We start from the raw sequence: 25,906 nt of genomic DNA, 5'->3' as shown, positions 1-25,906 counted from the left end.
ATAACAAGTCTATACACCAATAGCCTTTTTCCACTAATAATTCATTTCACTCCTGTAGTTTTTCTTTCTAGATAACTATGCTTAAGCATCTTGGAAAAATTGTGGTAATTTTTTCCTGTTTATTTTTCTTAAAGCAAAGCCAGCCAGCACAAGCCTCTCCATCGAGTGGCAGACAATCTGGGAATAGTGAACGTAAACGAAAGGAACCTCGAGAAAAAGATAAAGAAAAAGAAAAGGAAAAAAATAGCTGTGTCATTTTGTAACAAGTGTGGGTCATGTTGGAACCATCTGTATGTCTTCAGAAACAAAACCATAGGAGGAAAGGAAGAAAAACCGATAAATACCGTCTGTGCCTGATTTCCCAATGGATTTTGTTCATGTTTTTCAGGGGAAAGGTTGTTACTTAGTTACAATCAGACTTTTTCAAGTCACACAGTACACTCTTCATGAGCTGGAGTTTCATGTTACAAGTTGAAAATGCTGTGTGTTGTCATTCATGAAAAATAATGCACTTGTAGCCAAATAAGCAAATCACAGCAAATTTGTGTCATAGTGACATTCATAACTCATATCAGTTAGTAAGCTATTTCATCTTCTATTCTAACAATGAATAGTATTCATTGTTTCCTTCCTCAAATCTAAATATTAGCACAATAATTTCTGAAATTAATTTTTACAATGTTAAATTATGATCTAATCCATGAGAAACCAGGGGTTTAATATAGATTTAAAAAGAAAAGACACAAATAACAAGAATAAATAACCCTCAATTATATATTGGACTAGTTCAGCCCTTGAACAGCTTTACGTTTCTTTAGGAATGTACATTTTAGATATATCTTGAGAACTGATAATGGAGCTTGGATTTAATTTAGATAGAAAAAAAAGATTTGTATTTCTTTTCCAATAAAAAAAAATTACATAACACCAATACTCATCAAAATCAAATCTTAATAACTTTGTAGTGTTATAAAATTTGAGGAATTTTGAAATCTTTAATAAAGGTTACTTGGACCACAGTTACTATTTATTGATAGTGTGATAAGTGAGTATAAAGAGGAAACCATGTGGATGCTAGGCCTTGTAAATATGGAGATGTAGAAATAGAAAAGGAGATAGTTCAGTGTCTACCTTTTTCTAAAATTACCTTGAACCTTAAATTTTAAATGTTTATTTTCTAGAAAATTAAGTATACTTATTAAAACCAACAAAAAAGCACATTTTTGAAATGATGTTAGATACTCTCTCAGTGTAGTGGAAAAACATTAGTAAAAATCTGAGGATAAGAATCTGGAGGAATTTATGTAGAAGCAATCAGATTATTCTAACTTATGAGAACCAAATAAACCTATAACATCTTATAGTGTTTCTAGGATTCAGAAAGAATATTTATTGAACTTTATTATGAGGCAACACATATTTTCCTGTATTTCTATAGTTTGGAAAACTATCCTTAATAGTCCTTTTTATATGCTTTATATTTAAAAGTTTGTTTTAGTCATTTTTGAAAAGACTGTTGCTGCTGCAAGTAGTTACGTGATTTACATTCTAAGCCTCAGTAAATTTGTTTGTTCAAGAGCATCTTAATCTAACCTGAGCATCCACTTGGAGAATGCTTTTTGTGGTCTGGGGTGACAAAAGACTACACAAAAAATGTGGTCTTGATTTCTTAAGCTATGTCCTTAACATTCTCCGTGATCCAGGACCAGATATAAGATAAATCTATATGTAAAAAGTAAAGTCTTATTTATGGAAGAAATTATTCTAAGGGAAATATCCAGGGTCAAGCTGTATCTTTTACATCCTTCTATATTGCATGTCTGTTTATGTTATACCATTTGTTATTCCTTCAAATTTCATATGCTAGCATAAGTCATCAGAGAACCTGTTTGGGGTATAAAACTTTCATACAAAATATTTGGTTAGTCTCTTAATAATAACCCAGAATATGTGTATATTGCTAAAGTAATCAAATGTACTACAGAATTCTCTATTGGCTCAAACAAGTTGATTTTTAGGCCAAGTTTATTCTTGATATCACTCTGTTGGTTAAAGGAGGAAACTCAAACCTCAGTGTTTGTTTTTCCCAGAACAGATAGTAGTGACAGTGCATTATATTTTATTAAGAAGCAAAACAATAAATCCTTAGAAATTTTAAAAAACATATTTGAGGCATATTTTCCCATAATTATATACTTAACTATTTATTGCCCTTGCAAAATATATGTGTAGAAGGTATTCTTCTGTTAATTGTTACTGTCTTAATTTGTTCCAAAGATAACACTGCCATTCTGCAGTCCCATTAGAAGAAAAAAAAATTCACTCAAAACCAGCAGTGCTGCTATCAGATAAGTAAATGTCAACGTATACTTATAAGAAATAACTAAGAAATGTAATGTGTTTGTTAATTCAACCTTTTTCTATGTAATATTTCCCAGTCAGGCTTTCTTACATTCCTGGAATTCAGTTTGCTATACCAAGAGTAATAATGATAAAATGTTTACTTTGAATACTGTGGGGGAAAATTAAATGTTCAATTCTATTAAAAAAAAAAAAACTTCTGAGAGATACTGGTTTCCCATCCTTGAAAGTTATAAAGAATTTAGAGCTATTATGTCTTTATTTTGCTCAAGTCAACAAATTACATATTCAGACATTTCATTGTTGGTTTAGGTGCACTGGAATTTGATAGTGGTATATTAAAGTCTTTCCTTCACAGTATTTTATAATGCTTGAAAACTGTTACATGTGCACTGCTAGTAGAAATTAGAACTTAAACATTTTTGTTTTTAAGATTTATAGGCTAGATTAGAGACACATTTGCATCAACCAGTCACCTCTTCTGCAACCAGAGCTAGCAAAAGAAGCAGATGAATGAATGGATATGGTCATTGAACTGTCTCATACTTCAAAGACTTTTCCTTAAGGTTAGTGACCAGTCTTTGTTAACAGTATGAAAATTTTCTTCATGTTAATCCCATTGAATCAACAACGCTGTGATTTATAATATGTTATCAACACTAAAAAATACATCGTGTGTGTGTGTATGTGTGTGTTTCTGAAGCAAGGATCCATGACTTCTAATAGATTCTCAAAGGAGTCTCAGATTTAAGAATCATCATCACCAAGCTGTTTAAGGCAGCTAAAATTGGAATTGGCTGCTTCCTATAATATGCTGTTTCAATGTGCGTAGTTAAAGTAACTTATTTCATGTTTCAAAATGTCAAGTTAGTAGTTGAATGAGACATAGATTTAAGGTTAAGATTAGTCTTTGGAATATATGTATATATTTTTTGTCTAAAATTTCTAGTATTTGACTACTTATGTTTTGAATTCTTCCTCATACTTCTTGATCTTAGCTTAATTAAGCAAGTTACTATCAGAGATTAGTTGACTGAACCCAACATTAACCATTTTGTACTTTCACAAAACCTTAACATTTTGTTTTTAATGAATCACCAACTCAGTTCACAAAGAGACAGAAGATCTTGAGAGGAAAGAGGACTAGAAGTAAAATATATATTTAAGGAAAGAACTATCATATTAATGTTGGCATATAAAGCAGATATTTGTAAAATTCTGCTGGAGAAAAATCAAGGCAAGAATTTCTAGAACTGTCCTAAAACAATCTCATTTATTTAAATTTTTTTTTTAAAAAAAGCAAAAAGCAAATTGATTGTAAAACATGATGGAAAGCTTATGGCTTTTACCTATCACAGAATATTTGGGCATACAACTTAAACTATAATAATAAATTTACTAATGTTTGATAAAATAAGATGGAGGCATTAAAGATGGCATATAGTTTGTATTTTAAGGTATGGGAAATGTGAAATTCTGAATCATTTTGTCTAAAAACCTGGCTTTTATCTTGCCTTCGGCAAATTTACCATGCCTCAATTTACTCTAAATATCTAAAGGATGCTCATTTTTAGTGCTTTGCACCTTGGAATAAAGGGCATAGTATAAGCACAGGGTATTATTGAAATAATCATAAATATTACACACATCTTTTGTTCTTGAATGTGTAGAATTTTTCCCCCAATGACAATATTTCTAAAGCCAGTTTTTTGTTTTTTTTAATGCTGTCAAAGTTTGTAGAATTATCTTGTCTTTGAGCATGGCATCATCTCTTCCCCCCATTTTTTTTTTTTTTTTTTTTGCTACGCTGCACAGCATGTGGGATCTTAGTTCCCTCTCCAGGGATCAAACCCGTGCCCCCTGCCAGGGAATTCCCTCTTCCCCACATGTAGTATTTTACAGTTGCTTTTGTGTTCTGTGGGCTATAGGATCAAAACCAAGAGTATTTTGGGAGTATAAAAGCATTAAAAATCTATTTTTTCTGATATCTTTCATATTTCTAAATATTTAGATTCTCTTTGCCTCTTCATGGAACAAAGTACAATGGGATCAGGTTACTAATACATATATGTAAACATTTTTGCATGGATGGAATTCATTTAGATCTCTTAAGTACTGTCCTTTTTAGGGCTATTTAAATTATTTATGTTTTTTAAGTGTAAAATGTTATTTGATAATATACAATTAAATTTCTTTTAGAAAGTGACCGAAAATAGTAAAATAACGGGCTTCCCTGGTGGCACAGTGGTTGAGAGTCCGCCTGCCGATGCAGGGGACATGGGTTCTTGCCCCGGTCTGGGAAGATCCCACATGCCGCGGAGCGGCTGGGCCCGTGAGCCATGGCCGCTGAGCCTGCGTGTCCGGAGCCTGTGCTCCGCAACGGGAGAGGCCACAACAGTGAGAGGCCCGCATACTGCAAAAAAAAAAAGTAAAATAACTAACCAGAAACAGAGTTCTTAGGTCCTCTAGTAATTGAGTGTCCTTTTTGACTGATGTCCAACACTTCTAAAGCTCTTGGGAAAACATAAAAAAATTGTGGTTACTCTTCTCTAGTGACACTTTAAAACTAAAATTATAATTGAAGGCTTCTTGAACAAAATATACTGCAATATAGAGATAATGCAGTCTAAGGAAGAAATTGCAGGACCCTGATAAGTTTAACTGATTTTGAAGATCTGTCTAAATTTTAACTCATGCATGTCTTACTTAATCCCATTGTTTCTGCCATTAGAAATTAGAGTTTAATAAATTGCGATACACATATATATTTTTACATGAAGAATTCTAGTTTCTAATTTCACTTTTCTGATCTCAAAAAAATTCAACTCAAAAAACAGGGTAAAAGTCTTCAGCTATTGCCTCAAGTTTAGCTTTATCCTGTTGAGCTGAGAAAGGATGAGATTTAGATTTGTCTGCTTATAATAGATATTTTTTAGGTCATGGTACTATCCCAGATAAGGTGTTGAAATACCATGGCAGAAACATAAAATCTAAGCTTTAAACCACAGTAGATTTAAAGAACAAAAAGTTGTAGTATTATTCTATAATGTCTCTACTTCATCTGATATTAATTCTAAGAATTCCTTCAAATCACTTAATAATTTGTCACCATTAACTTTACAAACCTTATATCTATCCTTACTGTAATATCCTATCTTGAGAGGCAGGGGTGCCTCCTAGGTTAGAGGGTGGACAAAGCAAAATTCTTCTGAAGGTGATCCTGGCTTATTTGGCTCTAGTAGTCACAACTTTAATAGGAATTCAGTAAACTGAAATACCCATTTAAGTTCCCAAATCAGTGACCTGTCCAAATGAGCATTATAACTGAAATACCCTGAAAAGCAGTTCTAACTCATGAAATGTGTTTTAAGACTAAGACTGGCATTTAATCTGTCCTGTATGTCTCTCAATTTTGTCAGTTTTTGTTGTTTTTTACATCGTGGTTGTATGAAATAACCATTTTTTTCCAGGGTATAGAGGATATCCTAAAGCTTTTCAGATTTTTAAAGATGAGGATTTGAAAAGCTTCCAGTAGTTTTTGTTAAAATGCTATCTTCTCAGTAAAATAACAACTATTGTTTTCACACATCCACATATCACAAGTAGGACAATATGATCGGAGATTGATGTATGATTGCTACCCAACAATCAGCAAAAGGGATAATCTTCACTTGTGAAACTTCAGAGGTACCCTGAAAGTCATTTCCTAAAGTTAGTGCATGTGAGTCTTTTTTCCTTGAATTGTGCAGAATAATTGGCTTGTGGCACATATTTGGAGGAGTAGCAAGTGAAATGGTATAATGACTGCAGAGAAAGTGATCTTGAAATACAACAAGAAGAAACAAATTTTCTTCTTCCACTTTATTGCCCAGCTATTTGGGTCAGGAGGTTGCTATGATAGATCTCTATGCCAGGCCAAGAATGGCCAATTGAAATAGAGTTCTCAAAGAGTTTAAATATATAGATTGTGTATGAGTGCCTATTTTTTTTTTCTCCTTTTCTTTACTATCTTAATGCCCTTTCTACTTCTGAAATAATTCATCTGTTTTGCTTTATGACCAGCTTTAATTCTAGTTGTAGAATGATAGCAACCCTAGAGATTGATAGAAAAGAGCATTTAAATACATTTTTTGAATAAAGACACTTAAAAGCATCTACCCAGCTTAGGGTTGAACTGAATTTCTATGAAAGAAAGTTATTGTTTGATATGCTAATTATGCTAAAACCATTTGATTTTAAAAAGTAAGTCTTAAGTTTCAGAAGTTTCACTTTTGGAGGATACTCCTAAAAAAGGCATATTGAACACAGATGGGAAAATATAAAATATTTCTGAAAGAATTATTCAGTATTATTCAACGTTTAATTTCATGTTTGTTATTGTACCACAAGGATAGCGTCATTCTTGGATTAAAATGTTGGATTTTTGTTAATATACTTAAATCTGTAACCAGTGGTAACACCCTTAGTATTTTTTATTATAGATTATATTTTATTTCAATAAACTTTGATATTTAGACCAAAAAGTCTTTCTGCTATATATATTAATCTCATTAAACTACTTCTTACAAATGTTAAGAGTGGGGAAATGGGGAATTGACATTAATTCACATTTACTTAGGATTAACTCTTATCATACTTGGACCAACTCTTGATAAAGACAGTGCTTTTCCCTCAAGAGACACTGAACAAAGACACAATTAACTCTAAATTATATAATAGTTAACTACCTGATCCCAGTGGTAGATTTGTTATATCTGATACTTCTATTCTCTTGGAGGACTAAGTTAGCAAGAACTGAGGAGGGAATATTTTCTCTTTACACCATGCCAATCCTAATATAAAGTTTTTTGTCCAACAGTTTTTTTGTCCAACAAAGTTTTTGTCAGCCGATGTCTGGCATTTCTCTGTGAAAGCTTTCTTTCTTTCTTTTTAAAGTATTTGTTTATCTATTTAGGCTGCACCAGGTCTTAGTTGCAGCATGCGGACTTCTTAGTTGCGGCGTGCATGTGGGATCTAGTTCCACGACCAGGGATTGAACCTGGACCCCCTGCACTGGGAGTGCAGAGTCCTACCCACTGGACCACCAGGGAAGTCCCTGTGAAAGCTTTCTTAGACTCCCCAGCCTTCTAGGCAGAATTAATCATTCCACACAGTGTTTTGACGACTTCTCCTCATTTATAGCACTTAAGCTAGACTATGAGCCTTTTAAGAACAGGGATCATGTTTTATTCATCTTGATTTTCTTGGCAATATTACATGATCATTGGCACTTTAAATGAACCTAATATCTACTGAGAGGAATTTTTTTAAATACCTATATTATGTGGTAAGTTATATTGCTTGCCTGTCCTTTAAATAAGTTGAGTTATTTAATCAGTTTTCCCCTTTAGCATAAAAGTTATATAGATAGAAGGAACCAAAATCCTCAATCTGTTTCCCCCTACCTTCTGACTCCCCTGATTTTCCGTGGGTATCATCCTGTATCCTCCTAGGCTGCTTGGGAAACAGCAGCCTCAACAAAACTAAAGTAAGCAGCCTTGTTCTTTCCCCATCTCATACCCTTTTTACAGGGTCTCTTTCCTCACTTTATATTATCCTATGAAGTACATACCTATTAATTTGTTGGAGCTGAGATTTGAAGCCAAGCAATCTGACTCCAGAGACTGTGCTCACAAATATATCTGGAAGGGGACAGATAAATCTAGGTCAGGTCTGTGTTCAAATTCTGACTCTTGACTTTTTAAGACACATCTGTTTCAAACCCTGCAGAAATCTTCAAAATCAGGCCTATTAGCCTCCTTTGTACTCACTAGTCTTAAAGCCAGTTAATTCTGCACAGCCTCTTTTCTCAACTGTAAAACAGAATAATTTCTCTCTCTTAAAATTGTTATAAAGATTAATGTACTTAAATTGTCAAATACATAATAAACACCCAATAAATTATAGCAGATTGTGGATAACAGACTAGGGATAACTTTTTTCTTACCAGCCAAGAACTTTAAACGTGAAAAAACACCTCTTTAAATTAGGAAGGCCCCTTAATCCTTATAAAAGTAAACATTTTTTGATTCTCTCCCAATTATAATGCTGATCCTACCATAAGAACTGAGATCAACCTGGACTCAGAATGGCCCAGAGTGAAAAACATGGAACAAACAAAACTTCAGAATACATAAAATAATATAATCATAAATTCCAGATAAGACTTTGGAAATCGTGACATGTTCTCCCTGGAGATTCATTAGTTTACTCATTTATCAAGGAAGATTCAGGAAGTTAGACTTAATAGGAAGGACCATATTTGGACAGTCAATGATCTATCTTTAAAGCTATGGCATTAAATTTTTAAATTAAGTGCAGTAGAAGTCAAGAGCATAGGACCAAGAAAGTCAGCCAGGCTGAAGTCAGCACCTTCAACGATGTCAGGGTCATGTAGGGGAGTAAAGAATAATTTTCCTTCTACTACCCTTCTAAGCTCTTGGCTGGGGCCTTGTACAGAAGACAGATTAATAAGAGAAAAACAAATTTATAATATGTTTACATGGGAGATAGGGAAAAATTAGTAACTCACAGAGGTAGCTTAGAATTCTGGCTTAAATACCATTTCAGTTAAAGACAAAAGAAAGTGTGTGGAGAGTAAGGTTTGTTATGCAGATTAAAGTCTTTAAATTGGTGCCTTCTCCATTGATTAGATTCTCTTGTGATTTAGTCCTCCTCTTTCTGGTAAAGGAAGATTTCCTTTATAAGTATAAATTTCCATTACAAAGAAGCAACTCTGTTTTCAGAGCTTCTGTATCTGCTATTTCTCCAAATAATTCTTATTGCAAAGAGGCATATTTTGGGGTGGCATATTCTGCTACCCTTCAATCAACTCAGGCAAAAGGTGATAGCATTTAAAGGATTCTTCATCCTTCTGAGGACTTTTCTTTGGGCTGCCAACTTTACTAAATAAATCACTATAAAGAAGTGGTGATACTTTAAATATAGTAGCCTCTGAACCCTGGCATTCCACTGAATGTCCTAGTCCTTAAAATATGGAACTAACTGGTTACTAATAAGTATTATATCAGCAGTACTCCCTATTTATTGGAATATTATCATGTATCAGACACTGAGCTGTTTATATTCTTATCCTTACTTAATCCTCACAAAAATTTTAAGAGATTGATACTATCACAGTTAAGGAAACAGAAACTTGAAAGATTAAGCAACTTACAAAAAGTCAGTGCTAGTGGCAACTTGAAATTTAAAACTGAACCTAATACTCTATAGTCCATTCTCTTTACTTCACAATTATGGAAGCATTCACAAATTTGCATACCTAATATGTTCCAATGACCTCCTTCCTTTTTAAACCACTTCTTATATTTCTGATATTTTTCATCTACATTTCTGGTATCCAATCAAAATTTTAAGCCTGGGATCACTAAAGATTTGCTCCTCTTCTAGATGTGTCATTGTTTTACTCCTTACAGTTAGGTCTATGATCCATTTCAAGTTAATTTTTCTTTTTCTTTTTAATTGAATAAATTTGATGTGTAACACTGTGTAAGTTTAAGGTACACAGCATGTTACTTTGATACATTTATATATTTAATATGATTGCTGATTGCTCATAATATGCTTATATTACATAATTATAGTGCAATGTTATTGTCTATGTTTATTACACTGTGCATTAGATCTCTATGGCTTATTTACTACTTGTTACAAGTCTATACCATTAAGCACCATCACTCTTATTCCCCACCCATCACCGTCCCCTAGTAACCACCATTTTACTGTCTTTTACAGTTTTAACTTTTTTAGATTCCACATGTAAGTGATATTGTACAGTTCTTATCTTTCTCTGTCTGACTTATCTCAGCATAATTTGCTCAAGGTCCATCCATGATGTTGCAAATGAGAGAATATCTTCCTTTCTTATGGCTGAGTTATATTCTGTTGTTAATGTGTACATATCTTTTTTATCCATTTATCGGTTGATGGGTATTTGGGCCATTTCCATATCTTGGCTATTGTGAATAAAGCCACGATAAACATGGGAGTACATATATTTCGTCTGCATCCTGTTTTGATTTTTGGGGGGTATATACCCAAAAATAGAATTGCTGGATCCTATGGTAGATCTATTCTTAATTTTTTAGGAACCTCCATATTGTTTTCCATATTGGTTGGACCAGTTTACATTCCCATGTATAAGGGTACCCTTTACATCACATCCTTACAAGCACCTGTTGTCTCTTATCTTGTTGGTGATAGCCATTCTAACAGGTGTGTGATGATATCTCAGTGTGGTTTTGATTTGCACTTCCCTGACGATTAGTGATGTTGAACACCTCTTCATGTGTCTGTTGGCCATTTTGATATCCTCTTTGATAAATGTCTAGTTCAGCCCATTTTTTATTTGGATTGTTTGGGCTTTTCGTTGCTGAGTGACCAAGTTATTTGTATATATTGGATATTAACCCCTTATCCAATACATGGTTTGCAAAAATTTTCTCCCATTCTTTACATTGTCTTTTCATTTTGTTAATTGTTTCTTTTGCTGTGCAGCTTTTGAGTTTGATATAGTCCCATTTGTTGATTTTTTTTCTCTTTTTGTTTGTGCTTTGGCATCATACCCCCAAAATTATTGCCAAGATCAATATCGATGAGATTCTTCCACATGTTTTCTTCTAGGAGTTTTATGGTATCAGGTTTTAAAAATTCAAAAAATTCATGTTGAGTGAATTTTTCTGAGTGGCCTGAAATATAGGGGTCCAGTTTCATTTTTCTGCATGCATTTTTCCAGTTTTCCCAGCACCATTTGTGGAAGAGACTGTCCTTTCCCTTTGAGTATTCTTGGCTCCCTTGTTGAATATTAGTTGATTGTATTTGTTGGGGATTAATTCTGGACTCTCTATTCTGTTCCATTGGTCGACGTGTCTATTTTTGTGCCAGTATCATACTGTTTTGATTATTTTGGCTTTGCAATATAGTTTGAAATCTGGAAGTGTAATACGTCCAGCTTTGTTCTTTTGTCTCTGGATTGCTTTGACTATTCAGGGTCTTTTATGGTTCAACACAAATTTAGGATTGTTTTGTCTATTTCTGTGAAGAATGTCTTTAGCATATTGATGGGTAATGCATTGAATCTCTGAATGGCTTTGGGTAGTATGTTCATTTTAACAATATTAATTCTTCCGATCCATAAGTATGGGATATCATGCCATTTGTTTGTGTATTCAATTTCTTTCAGTAAAGTTTTGTAGTTTTCATTATACAGATCTTTCATTTACTTAAATTTATTCCTCAGTATTTTATTATTTTTGATGCTATGTGAATGGGATGGTTTCATTTCTTTTTCAGATACTTCAGTGATTTCGTATGTTGATTTTGGAAGGCAGCTATGCTCGCCACTGTACCGCCAACGCTACACTGTCTGTTGATTTTGTATCCTGCCACTTTACTGAAATTGTTGACTAATTCCAAGTTTTTTGACCAATTCTTTGGGACTTTCTATATATAGGATCATATCATCAGCAAATAATGACAGTTTCACTTCTTTCTTTCTGATTTGGATGCCTTTTATTTCTTTATCTTGACTAATTGCTCTAGCTAGGACTTCCAGAGCTATATTTAATAGGTGTGGTGAGACTGGGCATCCTTGCCTTATTCCTGACCTTAAGAGAAACATTCTCAATTTCTCACCATTTCATTTCTAGTTTTATTTGAGTCATCTCTTTTCTTCTTAGCCTAACTAAATGTTCATCAATCTTGTTTACCTTTTCAAAGACCCAGCTCTTAGTTTTGTTGATTTTTCTATTGTTTTTATGGTCTCTATTTCATTTATGTCTCCTCTGACCCTTACTATTTCCTTCCTTCTGCTGACTTTGAGCTTAATTTGTTCTTTTTCTAGTTCCTTGAGGTGTAAAGTTATATTATTTGAGATCTAATTTCTTAACAAATGTGTTTATTGCTATAAACTTTCCTCTCAGAACTGCTTTTGCTGCATTCCACAATATTTGATATGTTGTGTTTTCATTTTCATTTGTTTTGAGATAAATTTTAACTTCCCTTCTTCTTCTTTGATCAAATGAAGTGTGTTGTTTAGTTTCTACATATTTGTACATCTTCTCACTTTCCTCTTATTGTTGATTTCTATTTTTTTTTACCATTGTGTTCAGAGAAGATAGTTGGTATGATTTCAAGCTCCTTAAATTTACTAAGATTTGTGGCTAATCATGTGACCTCTCCAGGAGAATGTTTCATGTGCACTTGAGAAGAATGTATTCTGCTCCTGTTGGTGGAATGTTCTGTCTATTAAGCTCATTTGTTCTAACATGTGGTTCAATTCCAATGTTTCCTTGTGGGTTTTCTGTCTGGAAAATGTATCCCTTGCTGATAGTGGGGTTTTGAAGTTCCTAACAATTACTGTATTGTTGTCTATTTCTCCCTTAAATCTATTATTGTTTAATATAGTTCGGTGCTAGGGTGTTGGGAGTGTATATATTTACAGTTGTTGTATCTCCTTAATGTATTGACCCCTTTATCATTATTTAATTACTTTCTTTGTCTTTTCTTACCCTTTATGACTTGCAGTCTTCTTTTGTCTGATATAACTATGACTAAACCTGCGTCTTTTCATTTCAATTTGCTTGAAATATCATCATCCATCCTTTCACTTTGACCCTATGTGTGTCTATAAAGCTGAAACGAGGACTTCCCTGGTGGCACAGTGGTTAAGAATCGACCTGCCAGTGCAGGGGGACACAGGTTTGAGCCCCGGTCCGGGAAGATCCCACATGCCGCAGAGCAACTAAGCCCGTGCACCACAACTACTGAGCCCGCATGCCACAACTACTGAAGCCCGCATGCCTAGAGCCCGTGCTCCGCAACAAGAGAAGCCACCGCGATGAGAAGCCTGTGCACTGCAACAGAGTAGCCCCCTCACGCTGCAACTAGAGAAAGCCCGCATGCAGCCAAAAAAATAATAATAATTAAAAAAAAATAGAATCTGTAATTTTAAAACTCCCTGCAAACAAAAGTCTAGGACCAGATGGCTTTCCTGGGGAATTCTACCAAACATATAAAGAAGAACTTACACCTGTCGTTCTCAGACAATTCCAAAAAACTGAAGAGGAGGAAACACTACCAAATTCATTCTGCAAGGCCACCATTACTCTGATAGCAAAACCAAAGACACCACAAAAGAAATTACAGGCCCATATCTGTCATGAATATAGTTGCAAAAATTCTCAATGAAATATTAGCAAACCAAACCCAACAATACATAAAAAGGATAATACACCATGATCAAGTTGGATTCATTCCAGGGTCGCAAGAATGGTTCAAGATACGTAAATCAATCAACATATATGTTCATTGACATTAATGTTAACACCACATTAACAAAAAGACAAATCTGCATGATCGTCTCAATAGATGCAGAAAAAGCATTTGACAAAATTCAACATCCATTTATGATCAGAAACTCTCACCAAAGTGTGTATAGAGTGAACATATCTCAACATAATAAAGGCCACTTACAACAAACCCACAGCCAACATAATACTCAACAGTGAAAAGCTGAAAGCCTTCCTACTAAATTCAGGAACAAGACAAGGATGCCCACTGTCACCACTTCTATTCAACATAGTATTGGAAGTCCTAGCTACAAAAATAAGACAATAAAAAGAAATAAAAAGTATCCAAATTGGAAGGAAAGAAGTAAAACCATTACTATTTGCAGATGACATGATACTTTACATAGAAAACCCTGAAGTCTCCACACAAAAACTATTAGAATAAATAATTTCAGCAAGGTAGCAGGATATAAGATTAATATACAGAAATCTGTTGTGTTTCTATACACTAATAATGATATATTAACAAAAATAAACAATTGGGCCCTATTTAAACTTAAACGCTTTTTCACAGCAAAAGAAACCACAAACAAGATTGAAAAGACAACCCTCAGAATGGGAGGAAATACTTGCAAATGAAGCAACTGACAAAGGATTAATCTCCAAAATATACAAGCAGCTCATGCAGCTCAATATCAAAAAAACAAACAACCCAATCAAAAAATGGGCAGAAGACCTAAATAGACATTAGGCTGAGTAAAAAACTGAAACTCATTAGGTTGGGTTAAAAAAAAAAAAAAAGATAGTTTTAAACTGAACAGTTCCCAGAGGTATGCAGGGCAATAAGTTCAAGCTTCAACCAGCCAAAGCAGAGAGTTCTGAGTGATCAACTAGGGCATACATTGTTGACCACAAAGAGAGCACCCCACAGTATTATGATTAAACTACCCCTTGAATGAACAGATCCTGAAAACAAAGCTCATATTTATCAAACTGATCAACAAATAACTTAAATGCCTTATATTCCTTGAAGGAAGACAACAAAATCCATACATTCAACAATATAGCATTCATAATATTCAGCATCCAGTCAAAAATTATTAGACTTGCCAGAAACCAAGAAAATGTGATCCCTAACCAGGAAGAAACCTCAAATGAAAGGGATTGTAAGAGATGTTAAATTAGCAGACAAGGACCTTAAATACTATTGTATATTTATGTATTTAAAGGCAAACATGAACATAATGAAGAGAGAAATCAAAAATATTCTTAAAAAACCAAATAAAGCATTTAGAGATTTAAAAAAATATGTGAAATAAAATTTTCACAGGATAAGATTTACAGTGGATTAGACATTGCAGATGAAAAGACTGGTAAACAAAAGCAAGAAGATTAAATGAATAAAAAAATAAACAGAAGTTCAGTGACCCTTGAAGCAACATCATCTTAGAAAATACATGTAAATGAAGTCTTAGAATAACAGTACAGAGTGTAGAAAAAACAAAAATGATGGCCAAAATTTTCTTATTTGATTTTTAAAAAAAGTTACAGAGCCACAAAGCTCAACAAATCACAAATAGGAAATACACACACCAACACACATCATAATCAAATTGCTAAAAACCAGTGATAAATAGAAAATCTTAAAGCAATCAGGAGAGGAGAGGGGGAGGAATATCTCATCTTTGTACCTTCCCACCCAGAATACTTGTTAAAGTTATCCAATAACACAAGACCCCTAGACATTGGCTGGCGCCTTAGTAGCTGTCACCACATAACACATGCCAAGGGACTGATACTTTGGACAAAGGGCTCACTGCGTTGTACCAAGGAGAGAAATTCCTTTGGTGCTAAGTCCCAACCCAGATCCTTTGGAAAGACAGCCACCTAGGAGTAGACCATGCCCCTTCCCTTCCTTTTCCCATAACCACCTAAAAGGTTGGCACTATGAGTCATCAGGCAGAGATACAAAGTGAAAGCTGTGGCTTCCCCAATGAAGCAAAAGGCAGATCTGTAGCACAGTAGTTTCCATCTTTCAAAAATACCATGGTATTTCTGCAGCACAGCAAAGGGATTAGTTTAAACCTAACTTAAGCCAAGCGTCCTTAAACCAGACAACCATTGCCACGAGAGAGGTCCCTAACCCTAACAATACTGATTTAAGGCTCTCTGGAGGAAAACAATATGAGCAGAATAAAGGACCTCCCCCCAGTATATGCAGTGTCAAAGGAAGGAAGGAAAGGAGAGAAGGAGGGAAGAAGGGAGGGGAAAAGGGAGGGACAGCCAGTTTAATGAGAGACATAATGGTCTCTTCAAATAATGGAATTTTACTCTAGTCTGCAAATAGATGCCTAAATGGGTCTCTATCTTGCCCCAGGCCTTAATCTCTCTTAAGTCTCCTTGGGTAACTTACACCTTATAGCAACTTAAAACAACTTTCCAATGCTTGTTCCTATCTTTAGAGGCTATGTCTTTCCTCTATGTATATGAAGACTCATTATATATGAGGCCCTTTTAATAATGTCTCCCTGTATCTTTATGGATTTTTAATCCTGCCCCCCACCGCGTAAGGGTAGGAAGCTAGATCAAGGATGCATAGTCCTTTTGGACCCATTAACTGTGGATTATCTGTCAGGCTAGGCACCTGCCCATCGGATAGGGGACCCTTTTGAGCTCGAACTTCCACTACCTGAAATCTTCTTCAATAAAGGGGTGGGTAATTCTTCTGAGCTCTCACTCCAATCCCCTCAAGGAAATAAAAATGATTTGTCCAGGGTCATTTCCATAGACAGTGTGGACTACCAAGAAGGGAAATAGAAAATCCCACTTAGTGAATGAAAATTACATTCAGAGAGAATACTAAAATCACCATATCCCATAATGATGAAATCAAAATCATATCAGGCAACAGAAGCCTGCCAAGTGCAGCTGTGCACCATTCCATTGGCTATTTGTTTTGTTACTTTTGGTCTGTGTGCTTTTGTTGGTTTGCAGTCTGGAGGCCCAAACCCTCCAAGTAAGTCACTGTTTCAACCAAACACAGCAAATGTTGAGGCCTGCATACCATCAAGTGTGAATAATACAAGCTCTGCAGCCCAAAGGTCCTGCCAGCTTGCCTGCCAACAATCAAACCAACTCATAAAGCAAAAGGCCCATGATAATTGGCTTAGTTGGAGGACCTGCCTGCTGCTTAATTCTAGATCTCTAACTACCTCAGCCATGGATATTTAAATAAACAACTTGACTGTTAATAACATGCACCTAAATCAGGCCATAAGATTTAAAACCTATTTGTTGCAGCATTCCCTTCATCCCCCATCTGGGGAAAACCTAGGACTGTTGGGAGTTTTTAGATTTGGCCAGCCCTATATGGGAGTTTAAATGTGCCAACTGGGTTCTGGTACTTTGGCCCAATTATGGCAGTATCATGGATGCCAGCATCCCTTTTGCTAGCTGTGTACCCACAAAGCTTCTTGACTTAAGCTTGCAAGTAAAGCTCCCAGGCCCAACATTGCCTTCAAATTCCACAAGCGGCTTATTCTTCTTATACCATAAAGTCAGAAAAACGTGAGCCCTATCAACCTGAGCGGGTATCCACTTACGAAGGACGCACCAGTCCCACATCCCAGATGCCACTGCTGTGGTCCAGGAGTTCACCACTAGATGACATCGCCTCAGACACCATCTCTCCTGTCCAAGAGCTGCGCACCAAACGCTGAGACCACTGCCCAAGCTACGCCCATGGATGGCCTCTCCTAAGCCACCGACAAATTAGACACAGGTCACTTATTGCTTCTCCTCTTTTGCTATGAGGGGTCCTATTATGCTTGCTGTTTATGTGGCCCACGATCCTAGTATACTCCTTGCTCTCTGCCAAAATATATACCTTTATACTCTCATGTCTAATGGGAAACCCTGTTTCCCAAATAGCACTACGATCTGTGTCATTCTAAAAATTAATGAAAATGATTGCTTTCCCCAGGAGGCAACTACCTCATATGAGCCCACTACCCACTGCATTCTCCTACTCCCCCCTCTGGCTTGTCACTTCTCACCTTGCATGTCTGACCATGGCTACCACACTACCCTTGCCCCTTGGTTACAAATACTACTGACATTTATATATACCTTATTGAACGCTCAGTTCATTCTCTCCAACAATATAACTGCAGAACCTACCACCATGACCCAAGAAATACACTAAGACGTTGTCATGAAAAATATAACTTAGACTTTTATCATACCTGACAACTCCAAGATATTGTTAGAGACCTCAGAAATTTCAGATCTGTTTTCACGGCTAATGCCACGTAAATGGGGAACTTAGTTATGGCCAGCCCATTAGGACTCCTTGTACTTCTGTCTTCTTCCTTTTCACTCTCATAATAAAATATTTTCTATGCCATTCAGGGCAACTTATGCTCTACTCTCTAAAATTCTCCTCTACTATTCAGGCCACTCAAATGCCCCAAATAACTGAACTCGAAACTGATGATAAGACATTAGGAGTCAACTGTAATATTTTTAAAATGCTATCTTAAGATATTTTTTATTGAGGTATAATCGACAGATAGGAACTGTACATACTTAAGGTGTACAGCTTGATGTTCTGACATTGTGAAATGATCACCACAACCAACTGATTAACATATCCGTCACCTCACATAGCTACCATTTTTCTTTTCTTTTCCTTCCTTTGTAGTGAAAACACTTAACATCTCTCTCAGGAAATTTCAAGTACACAATACAGTATTGTTAACTATAGTCACCATGCTGTACATGAGACCTTCAGAACTCATTCATCGTATATAACTGAAACTTTGTCCCCTTTGACCAACATTTCCCTATTTTCCCCTTCCTTCTGTCCCTGGCAACCGTCATATTCTCTGCTTCTATGAAATTGACTATTTTAGATTCCATATATAAGTAAGATCATGCAGTATTTGTCTTTAAGTGTCTGACTTATTTCACTTAGCATAATGTCTTTCAGGCTCATCCATGTTGTACCAAATGGCAGGATATCCTTTTACAAGGCTGAATAATATTTTATTGTATATATGTGTATACACACACACACACACACACACACACACATCTTCTTTATCCATTCACCCATCAGTGAACATTTAGGTTGTTTCCAGGCTACAGTAAACATAGGAGTGCAGATATCTCCTCAAGATTCAGACTTCATTTCTTTAAAATATATATCGAGAAGTTAAAAACACTATCTTGATCAATTTTAAGCCCCTGGCTAGTGGCAAGTCAGTTTCCCTTCTTGAGTGGCTAAATCCACACCCAACCACTTCCCTTACTGGGCTCTCACACTCCAGGCCACTATGCACCCAACCTAACTGCCGTGGGACAAGGTACCAGACAAGTAAGACAGTCCCTATGCCCCTAGTTAAATCATTCAAATTAGCCAATCCACAGAAGAGTCATGAAACCTAACTGACCACACCTCATTTACCATACATAGGATGCCCCCTACAGCTCTAATTTGTTGTTACCCTGTCCCTGGGTGCAATCTCTCGTGGTACTGCATGGTAGCTTTTTCTTGTTCAGCGCTGTAAGTAACAGAGTTTTGCCTTTCATCTATCCCAAGTATCATTGTATCCCACCATCAAAAGAATCTTTAAATGTTATAAACAATTAGAAAACGGGCTATAAAAAATGATCTAAGCTTCTACCTTAAGAGGAGAGAAAGAGCAAATCGAACCCAAGTAAGCAGACAGAAATAATGAATGATAAGAGAAGGAAAAAATGGATAGAAAATAGACAAATGATAAAGAAAATAATGAAACAAAAAGCTGGTTCTTTGAGGGTAGAAAAAATTGTAAATTACTTTAGCCAGGCTGACCTAGAGAAAAAGAGAAAAGACACAAATGCCAAGAATGAAAGAGGAGACATCACTAGAAATCCTACAGCCATTAAAAGGACAATAGGGAATGTATTAATAATTTTCTGCCAATAAGTGTGATCACTTACATAAAATGGATAAATTCCTTGAAAGACACAAGTTACCAAAATCAGTTTCAAGATGAAATAGAAAATCTTAGTAGCCTTATGTCTATTTAGAAAATTGAGTCTATACGTTTAATACCTCCTCAAAAGAAAAGTCCATGCCCAAATGTCATCACTGGTAAATTCTATCAAACATTTAAGAACAAAATAACACCAATCTTACACAAACTCCTTCAGAAAAAGGCAAAGGAGGGAACATTTCTCTATTACATTTATGAGGCCAGTAATACCTTCATAAGCATTATAAGAAAAGAGAACTACAGGCTAATATTCCTCATGGAAACAATACAAAAATCTTTAACAGCAACAATAACCACCACAAATGAACAAAGAATGAAGACTCAAACTTTCTGATTTCAAACCTTGCTACAAAGCAACGAAAATAAATATGTTACTGTCATAAGGATAGACATATTGATCAATGAAATAGAATTTAGAGTTCAGAAATAGAACCATATGTCTATGGTCAGCTGAATTTGACAAGGTGCCAAGACTATTCAACGGGGAAAGGATTATCTTTTTGAAAAATGGTGTGGAAACAACTGATGATACACATGCAAAAAAATGAAATTTGACCCTTACCTCATACCATATAAAAAAAGTAACCCCAGGGCTTCCCTGGTGGCGCAGTGGTTGGGAGTCCGCCTGCCGATGCAGGGGACACGGATTCGTGCCCCGGTCCGGGAAGATCCCACGTGCCACGGAGCGGCTAGGCCCGTGAGCCATGGCTGCTGAGCCTGTGCGTCCGGAGCCTGTGCTTCGCAATGGGAGAGGCCACAACAGTGACAGGCCCACGTACCGTTAAAAAAAAAAAAAAAAAAAAATTAACCCCAAATTGATCATACACCTAAATGTAAGAGCTAAAACTGTAAAACTCTTAGGAGAAAACATACTGGTAAGTCTTCATGACTTCTGGTTTGGCAATGAATCCATAGAAATGACATCAAAAGCACAAGCATCAAGAAAATGTAGATTGTACTTCATCAAAATTTAACACTTTTGTTTTTCAAAGGATACCCTAATAAACTGAAACAACCACCACAGCATGGGAGGAAATATTTACAAATCATATATCTGATAAAGGACTTCTACCTAGAATATATAAAGAATTCTTACAACTCAATAAAAAAAGGCAAATAACAATAAAAAATGAACAAAAGGTCTGAAGAGACATTTCTCCAAGGAAGATGTACAAATAGCCTATAAGCACTGGAAAAGACGCTCGGCTTTGTAACTCGTCAGAGGAATACAAACCAAAACCACAACAGATACCATTTCACACCCACTAGATTGGCTAGAATAAAAAGAGAGTAAATATTGTAAGAAAAAGGAAAAATCAGAACTTGCATATACTGTTCATGGGAATACAAAATTGTGCAGCCAATTTGGAAAACAGCACGACAGTTCCTCAACATAGAGTTACCATATGGCCCAGCAATTCCACTACTAGGTGTATACCCAAGAGAAACGGAAACATATGCCCACATAAAACATGTTCAGGAATGTTCATAATAGCATTATTCACAATAGCTAAAAGATGAAAACAAACCAAATGTGCATCAGATACATGTATAAGTGAATCACATTGCTGTACACCTGAAACTGTCACAACATTGTTAATCAACTATACTCCAATACCAAATAAAAAATTTAAAAAAAAGAGAGAAAACAAATGTCCATCAGCCAACTCTGAATGAATGAACAATGTGTGAAATAACCATACAGGTAACATTTTTCAGGCATAAAGATGAATGAAGTATTGATACACGCCACAACAGGGATGAACCTTAAAAACATTATGCTAAGTGAAAAAGCCAGTCACAAAAGATAATATATGATTTCATTTACATAAAATGTCCAGAATTGCCAAAACTATAGACAGAAGGTAAATTAGTGGGTGCTTAGGATTAGAGTCAGGGGAGGGAAGTGAGTGAGTGAGGTGACAATTTAAAAAGATTAAAGATCCCACATGCTGCGGAGCAACTAAGCCTGTGGGCCACAACTACTAAAGTCTGTGCACCTAGAGCCCGTTTATCTTGTTCTCTGCAACAAGAGAAATGACTGCAACGAGAAGCCTGCTCACCGCAAGTAAAGAAATCCTGTGTGCAGCAACGAAGACCTGATGTGGCCAAAAATGAAAATAATTTAAAAAAAAAAGTACAGAGTTTCTTTTCTTTTTAATATAAATTTATTTATTTATTTTTGGCTGCGTTGGGTTTTCGTTGCTGCATGCAGGCTTTCTCTGGTTGTGGTGAGCGGGGACTACTCTTTGTTGCGGTGTGCATGCTTCTCATTGCAGTGGCTTCTCTTGTTGCAGAGCATAGGCTCTAGGCGCACGGGCTTCAGTAGTTGTGGCACGTGGGCTCAGTAGTTGTGGCTTGCGGGCTCTAGAGCGCAGGCTCAGTAGTTGTTGCACACGGGCTTAGTTGCTCCATAGCATGTGGGACCTTCTCAGTCCAGGGCTCGAACCCGTGTCCCCTGCATTGGCAGGTGGATTCTTAACCATTGCATCACCAGGGAAGCCCCAGGGTTTCTTTCTGAGGTGAAAGCTGTAGTGATCACTGTACATATCTGTAAATGTATTAAAATCATTGAGTTGTACACTTTTTTTTAGATTTTATTATTTTAAAAAACTTTTATTATAGAAAATTTCAAACATACATAAAAGTAGAAGAAATAGTGTAATAAAGCCCCATGAATCCATCAATTAGCTTCAAGAATTATCAACACATGGCCAATCTCATATCGTCTATATCATTCTCTTGTCCCCTCTCCTTTTTTTTTTTAAAATAGTAGGTCCTTGTTGGTTATTCATTTTAAATATAGTAGTGTGTACATGTCAATCCAAACCAAATAACTGGGTGAACTGTGTGGTATATGAATTATCTTTCAACAAAGCAGTTTTGAAACAAACAAAAATCCTTAACAAAACTGCAGTAAATGAAATCCAGCCACACACACACACACACACACAAACACACACACACACAAACTCCATAACCAAGTATGAATTTTCCCTGGTATGCAAAGTTGATTTAACATTTTAATATCAGTCCATGTAATTCAGCATATTAGCAGAATGAAGGGGAAAAATCTATATACAGAAAAAGCATTTGACAAAATTCAACACCCATTTGCAATAAAAACTCTTAGCATATTAGGAAGAGCAGGGAACTTCCTCAGCCTCATAAAGGGTATAAATGAAAAACTCACAGCTGACATCACACTTCATGGTGAAAGACTGAATGCTTTTCCCCTAAAATTGGGTACTATGCAAGAATGTCTGCCCTCACAACTCCTATTCAACATTCGGTTGGAGATATTAGCCAATGCAATAAGGCAATGGGGGAGGGGAGGCATTTAGGTTGGTAAGGAAGATATAATGCTGCCTTTGTTTCCAGAAGACATGATAGTGTACATCAAAAACCTTGCGGCATCTCCAAAAAAGCTAGTAGAATTAATAAGTATATTTAGCAATGTCACAAGATATAAGGGCTCCATACAAAAATCAATTATGTTTCTATGTAGCAGCAGTGAACAATCAAAAATTAAACATTTTAAATATCATTTACAATAGCATCAAAAATATTAAATACTTAGGGATAAATTTAACAAAAATTGTTTAAGACTTATACACTGAAAATTAAAACACATTGCTGAGAGGTTTTAAAGAAGGCCTACTAAATGAAGAGACACTCGAATTATAGTTTGGAAGATTTGATATTGTTTGTTAATGTCAGTTCTCCCCAAATTTATCTATATATTCAACATAAATCATTCAAAATTCCAGCAGCATTTTTTGGTAGATATTGGTAGGCTGATTTAAAAACTTACATGGAAATGCAAAGGGGTGAAATAAAGACTATGGTATTAGTGAAAATATAGACATACAGCTCAATGGAGCAGAATAGACTTCCATATATAGGGTAAGTTGATTTTTTTTAAACAAGGGTGCTAAGATAATAAATGGGGAAAAGATAGTGTTTTCAGCAAATTATACTGGAAAAACTAGATATCCATACAGAAAAAAAAATGTACCTCACCCCTTTAATGTATGCCATACATAAATCAACTTGAAATAGATTTTATCTAAATCAAAAACTAAAACTATACAAGTTCTGGACAAAAACATAGGAGAAAGGCATATGTGATCTTGGGGTAGGCAAAGATTTCTAAGATAGGACAAAACGTATGCATGAACCTTTAACAAAAATTGATAAATTGAACTTCATCAAAATTGAAAACTATTCTTCATCGCAGCAAGATCTTTTTTGACTCACCTCCTAGAGTAATGAAAATAAAAACAAAAATAAACAAACGGGACCTAATTAAACTTAAAAGCTTTTTGCACAGCAAAGGAAACCATAAACAAGACAAAGAGACAACACACAGAATGGGAGAAAATATTTACAAATGATGTAACTGACAAGGGATTAGTCTCCAAAATTTACAAACAGCTCATGTGGCTTAACATCATCAAAACAAACAACCCAAACAAAAAATGGGCAGAAGGCCTAAACAGACATTCCTCCGAAGAAGACATACAGATGGCCCACAAACACATGAAAAGATGCTCAACATCACCAATTATTAGAGAAATGCAAATCAAAACTATAATGAGGTATCACCTCACACCAGTCAAAATGGCTATCATCAAAAAATCCACAAGCAACAAATGCTGGAGAGGATGTGGAGAGAAGGGAACCCTCCTACACTGTTGGTAGGAATTTAAATTGGTACAGCCACGATGGAGAAGAGTATGGAGGTTCCTTAAAAAACTGAAAAAAGAGCTACCATATGATCCTGCAGTTCCACTCCTGGGCATATATCCAGAGAAAAACATGGTCCAAAAGGATACATGCACCCGGATGTTCATTGCAGCAATGTTTACAGTAGCCAAGACATGGAAGCAACCTATGTGTCCATCAATAGAGGAATGGATAAAGAAGATGTGGTACCTATATACAAAGGAATATTACTAAGCCATTAAAAATGAATTAATGCCATTTGCAGCATCATGGTTGGACCTAGAGATTGTCATATTGAGTGAAGTTAAGTCAGAGGAAGAGAAATATACGATACTGCGAATATGTGGAATCTAAAAAGAAATGAAACAAATGAACTTATTTACAAAACAGAAACAGACTCACAGACTTACAGAACAAACTAATGGTTACCAGGGGGGAAGGGGACAGTTAGGGAGTGTGGGACTGACATGTATACACTGTTATATTTTAAATGGATAACCAACAAGGACCTACTTTGTAACACAGGGAACTCTGCTCAATATTATGTTACAAGCTAAATGGGAAAAGAATTTGAAAAAGAATAGATATATGTATATGTGTAACTGAATCACTTCACCATACACCTGAAACTATCACAACATTGTTAATCAACTATACTCCAATATAAAATAAAAAGTTAAAAATAAAATGATAAATTTTAAAAAAACAAATGTTACTTTGTTTATCCTCTTATGTACTAAAACAACAAAGTCCATATTTTTCAAAGCCTTGTATCACGTTAAATATCAACTTTTCCTTAATGATTAAATCCCTATTGATCTTTTTAAAAATAAATAATAAAATAAATTAATATAAAAATATTTTACAGTTAAAAAGTCCTAGCCACCATCTGAGTCTTCAGCAAGTTGTAGTAGTAACATCAAGGATCACTCATCACGGACCACCATAAGAAATATAATAATAATGAAAATGTTTGAAATATTGAATTATCAAAATGTGACACAGAGACATGAAGTGAGCAAATATTTTGGAAAAATGGTGCCAATAGCCTTGCTCAATGCAGGGTTGCCACAAACCTTCAATTTGTAAAAAAGCAGTATCTGTGAAGCATGATAAAATGAGGTATGCCTTACATAATAAAAATAATAAATATTATATATATACATATATATATACACACACACATATTCCCAGCAATTCCACTCCTACATATTTACTCAAGAGAAATGAAAACATGTGCACAGAATTGTACACAAATATTCATACCAGTTTTATTCATAATAGCCAAAAACTGTCAACTCAAATTTTAATCAATAGGTGAATGCATAAAAAATTGTAGTACACCCATACAGTGCAATACTATACAGCAACAAAAAGGAACTACTGATATACAAAGCAACGTGGATGAATTGCAAAAACGTTACACTG

General features: G+C 35.3%; 1 protein-coding gene across 5 annotated transcripts in view; it reads left to right on the top strand.

Moving 5' to 3' along the window:
* The window catches only part of MINDY2 (MINDY lysine 48 deubiquitinase 2), a 116,669-nt gene that overhangs the window by 72,165 nt on the left and 18,598 nt on the right, over positions 1-25,906 (top strand). For 3 of the 5 annotated variants that reach the window (XR_009518480.1, XR_009518479.1, XR_009518478.1), the window contains exons 9-10: positions 135-2,352; positions 2,795-2,927. Coding sequence is in view for 1 of the 5 variants with exons in the window: in XM_060005889.1 (XP_059861872.1) it covers positions 135-263 (129 nt within the window). In the remaining 4 variants the exon portion in view is untranslated. Of the gene's footprint in view, positions 1-134; positions 2,517-2,794; positions 2,928-11,712; positions 12,985-25,906 lie in introns of those variants that run through there. The other 2 variants (XR_009518481.1, XM_060005889.1) reach the window with 2 other exon arrangements.

This window comes from Delphinus delphis, chromosome 2 (genome assembly GCF_949987515.2).
Source record: "Delphinus delphis chromosome 2, mDelDel1.2, whole genome shotgun sequence".
In the NCBI taxonomy this organism is placed as follows: Eukaryota; Metazoa; Chordata; class Mammalia; order Artiodactyla; family Delphinidae; genus Delphinus; species Delphinus delphis.
This window is presented reverse-complemented; position numbering and strand designations above follow the sequence as displayed.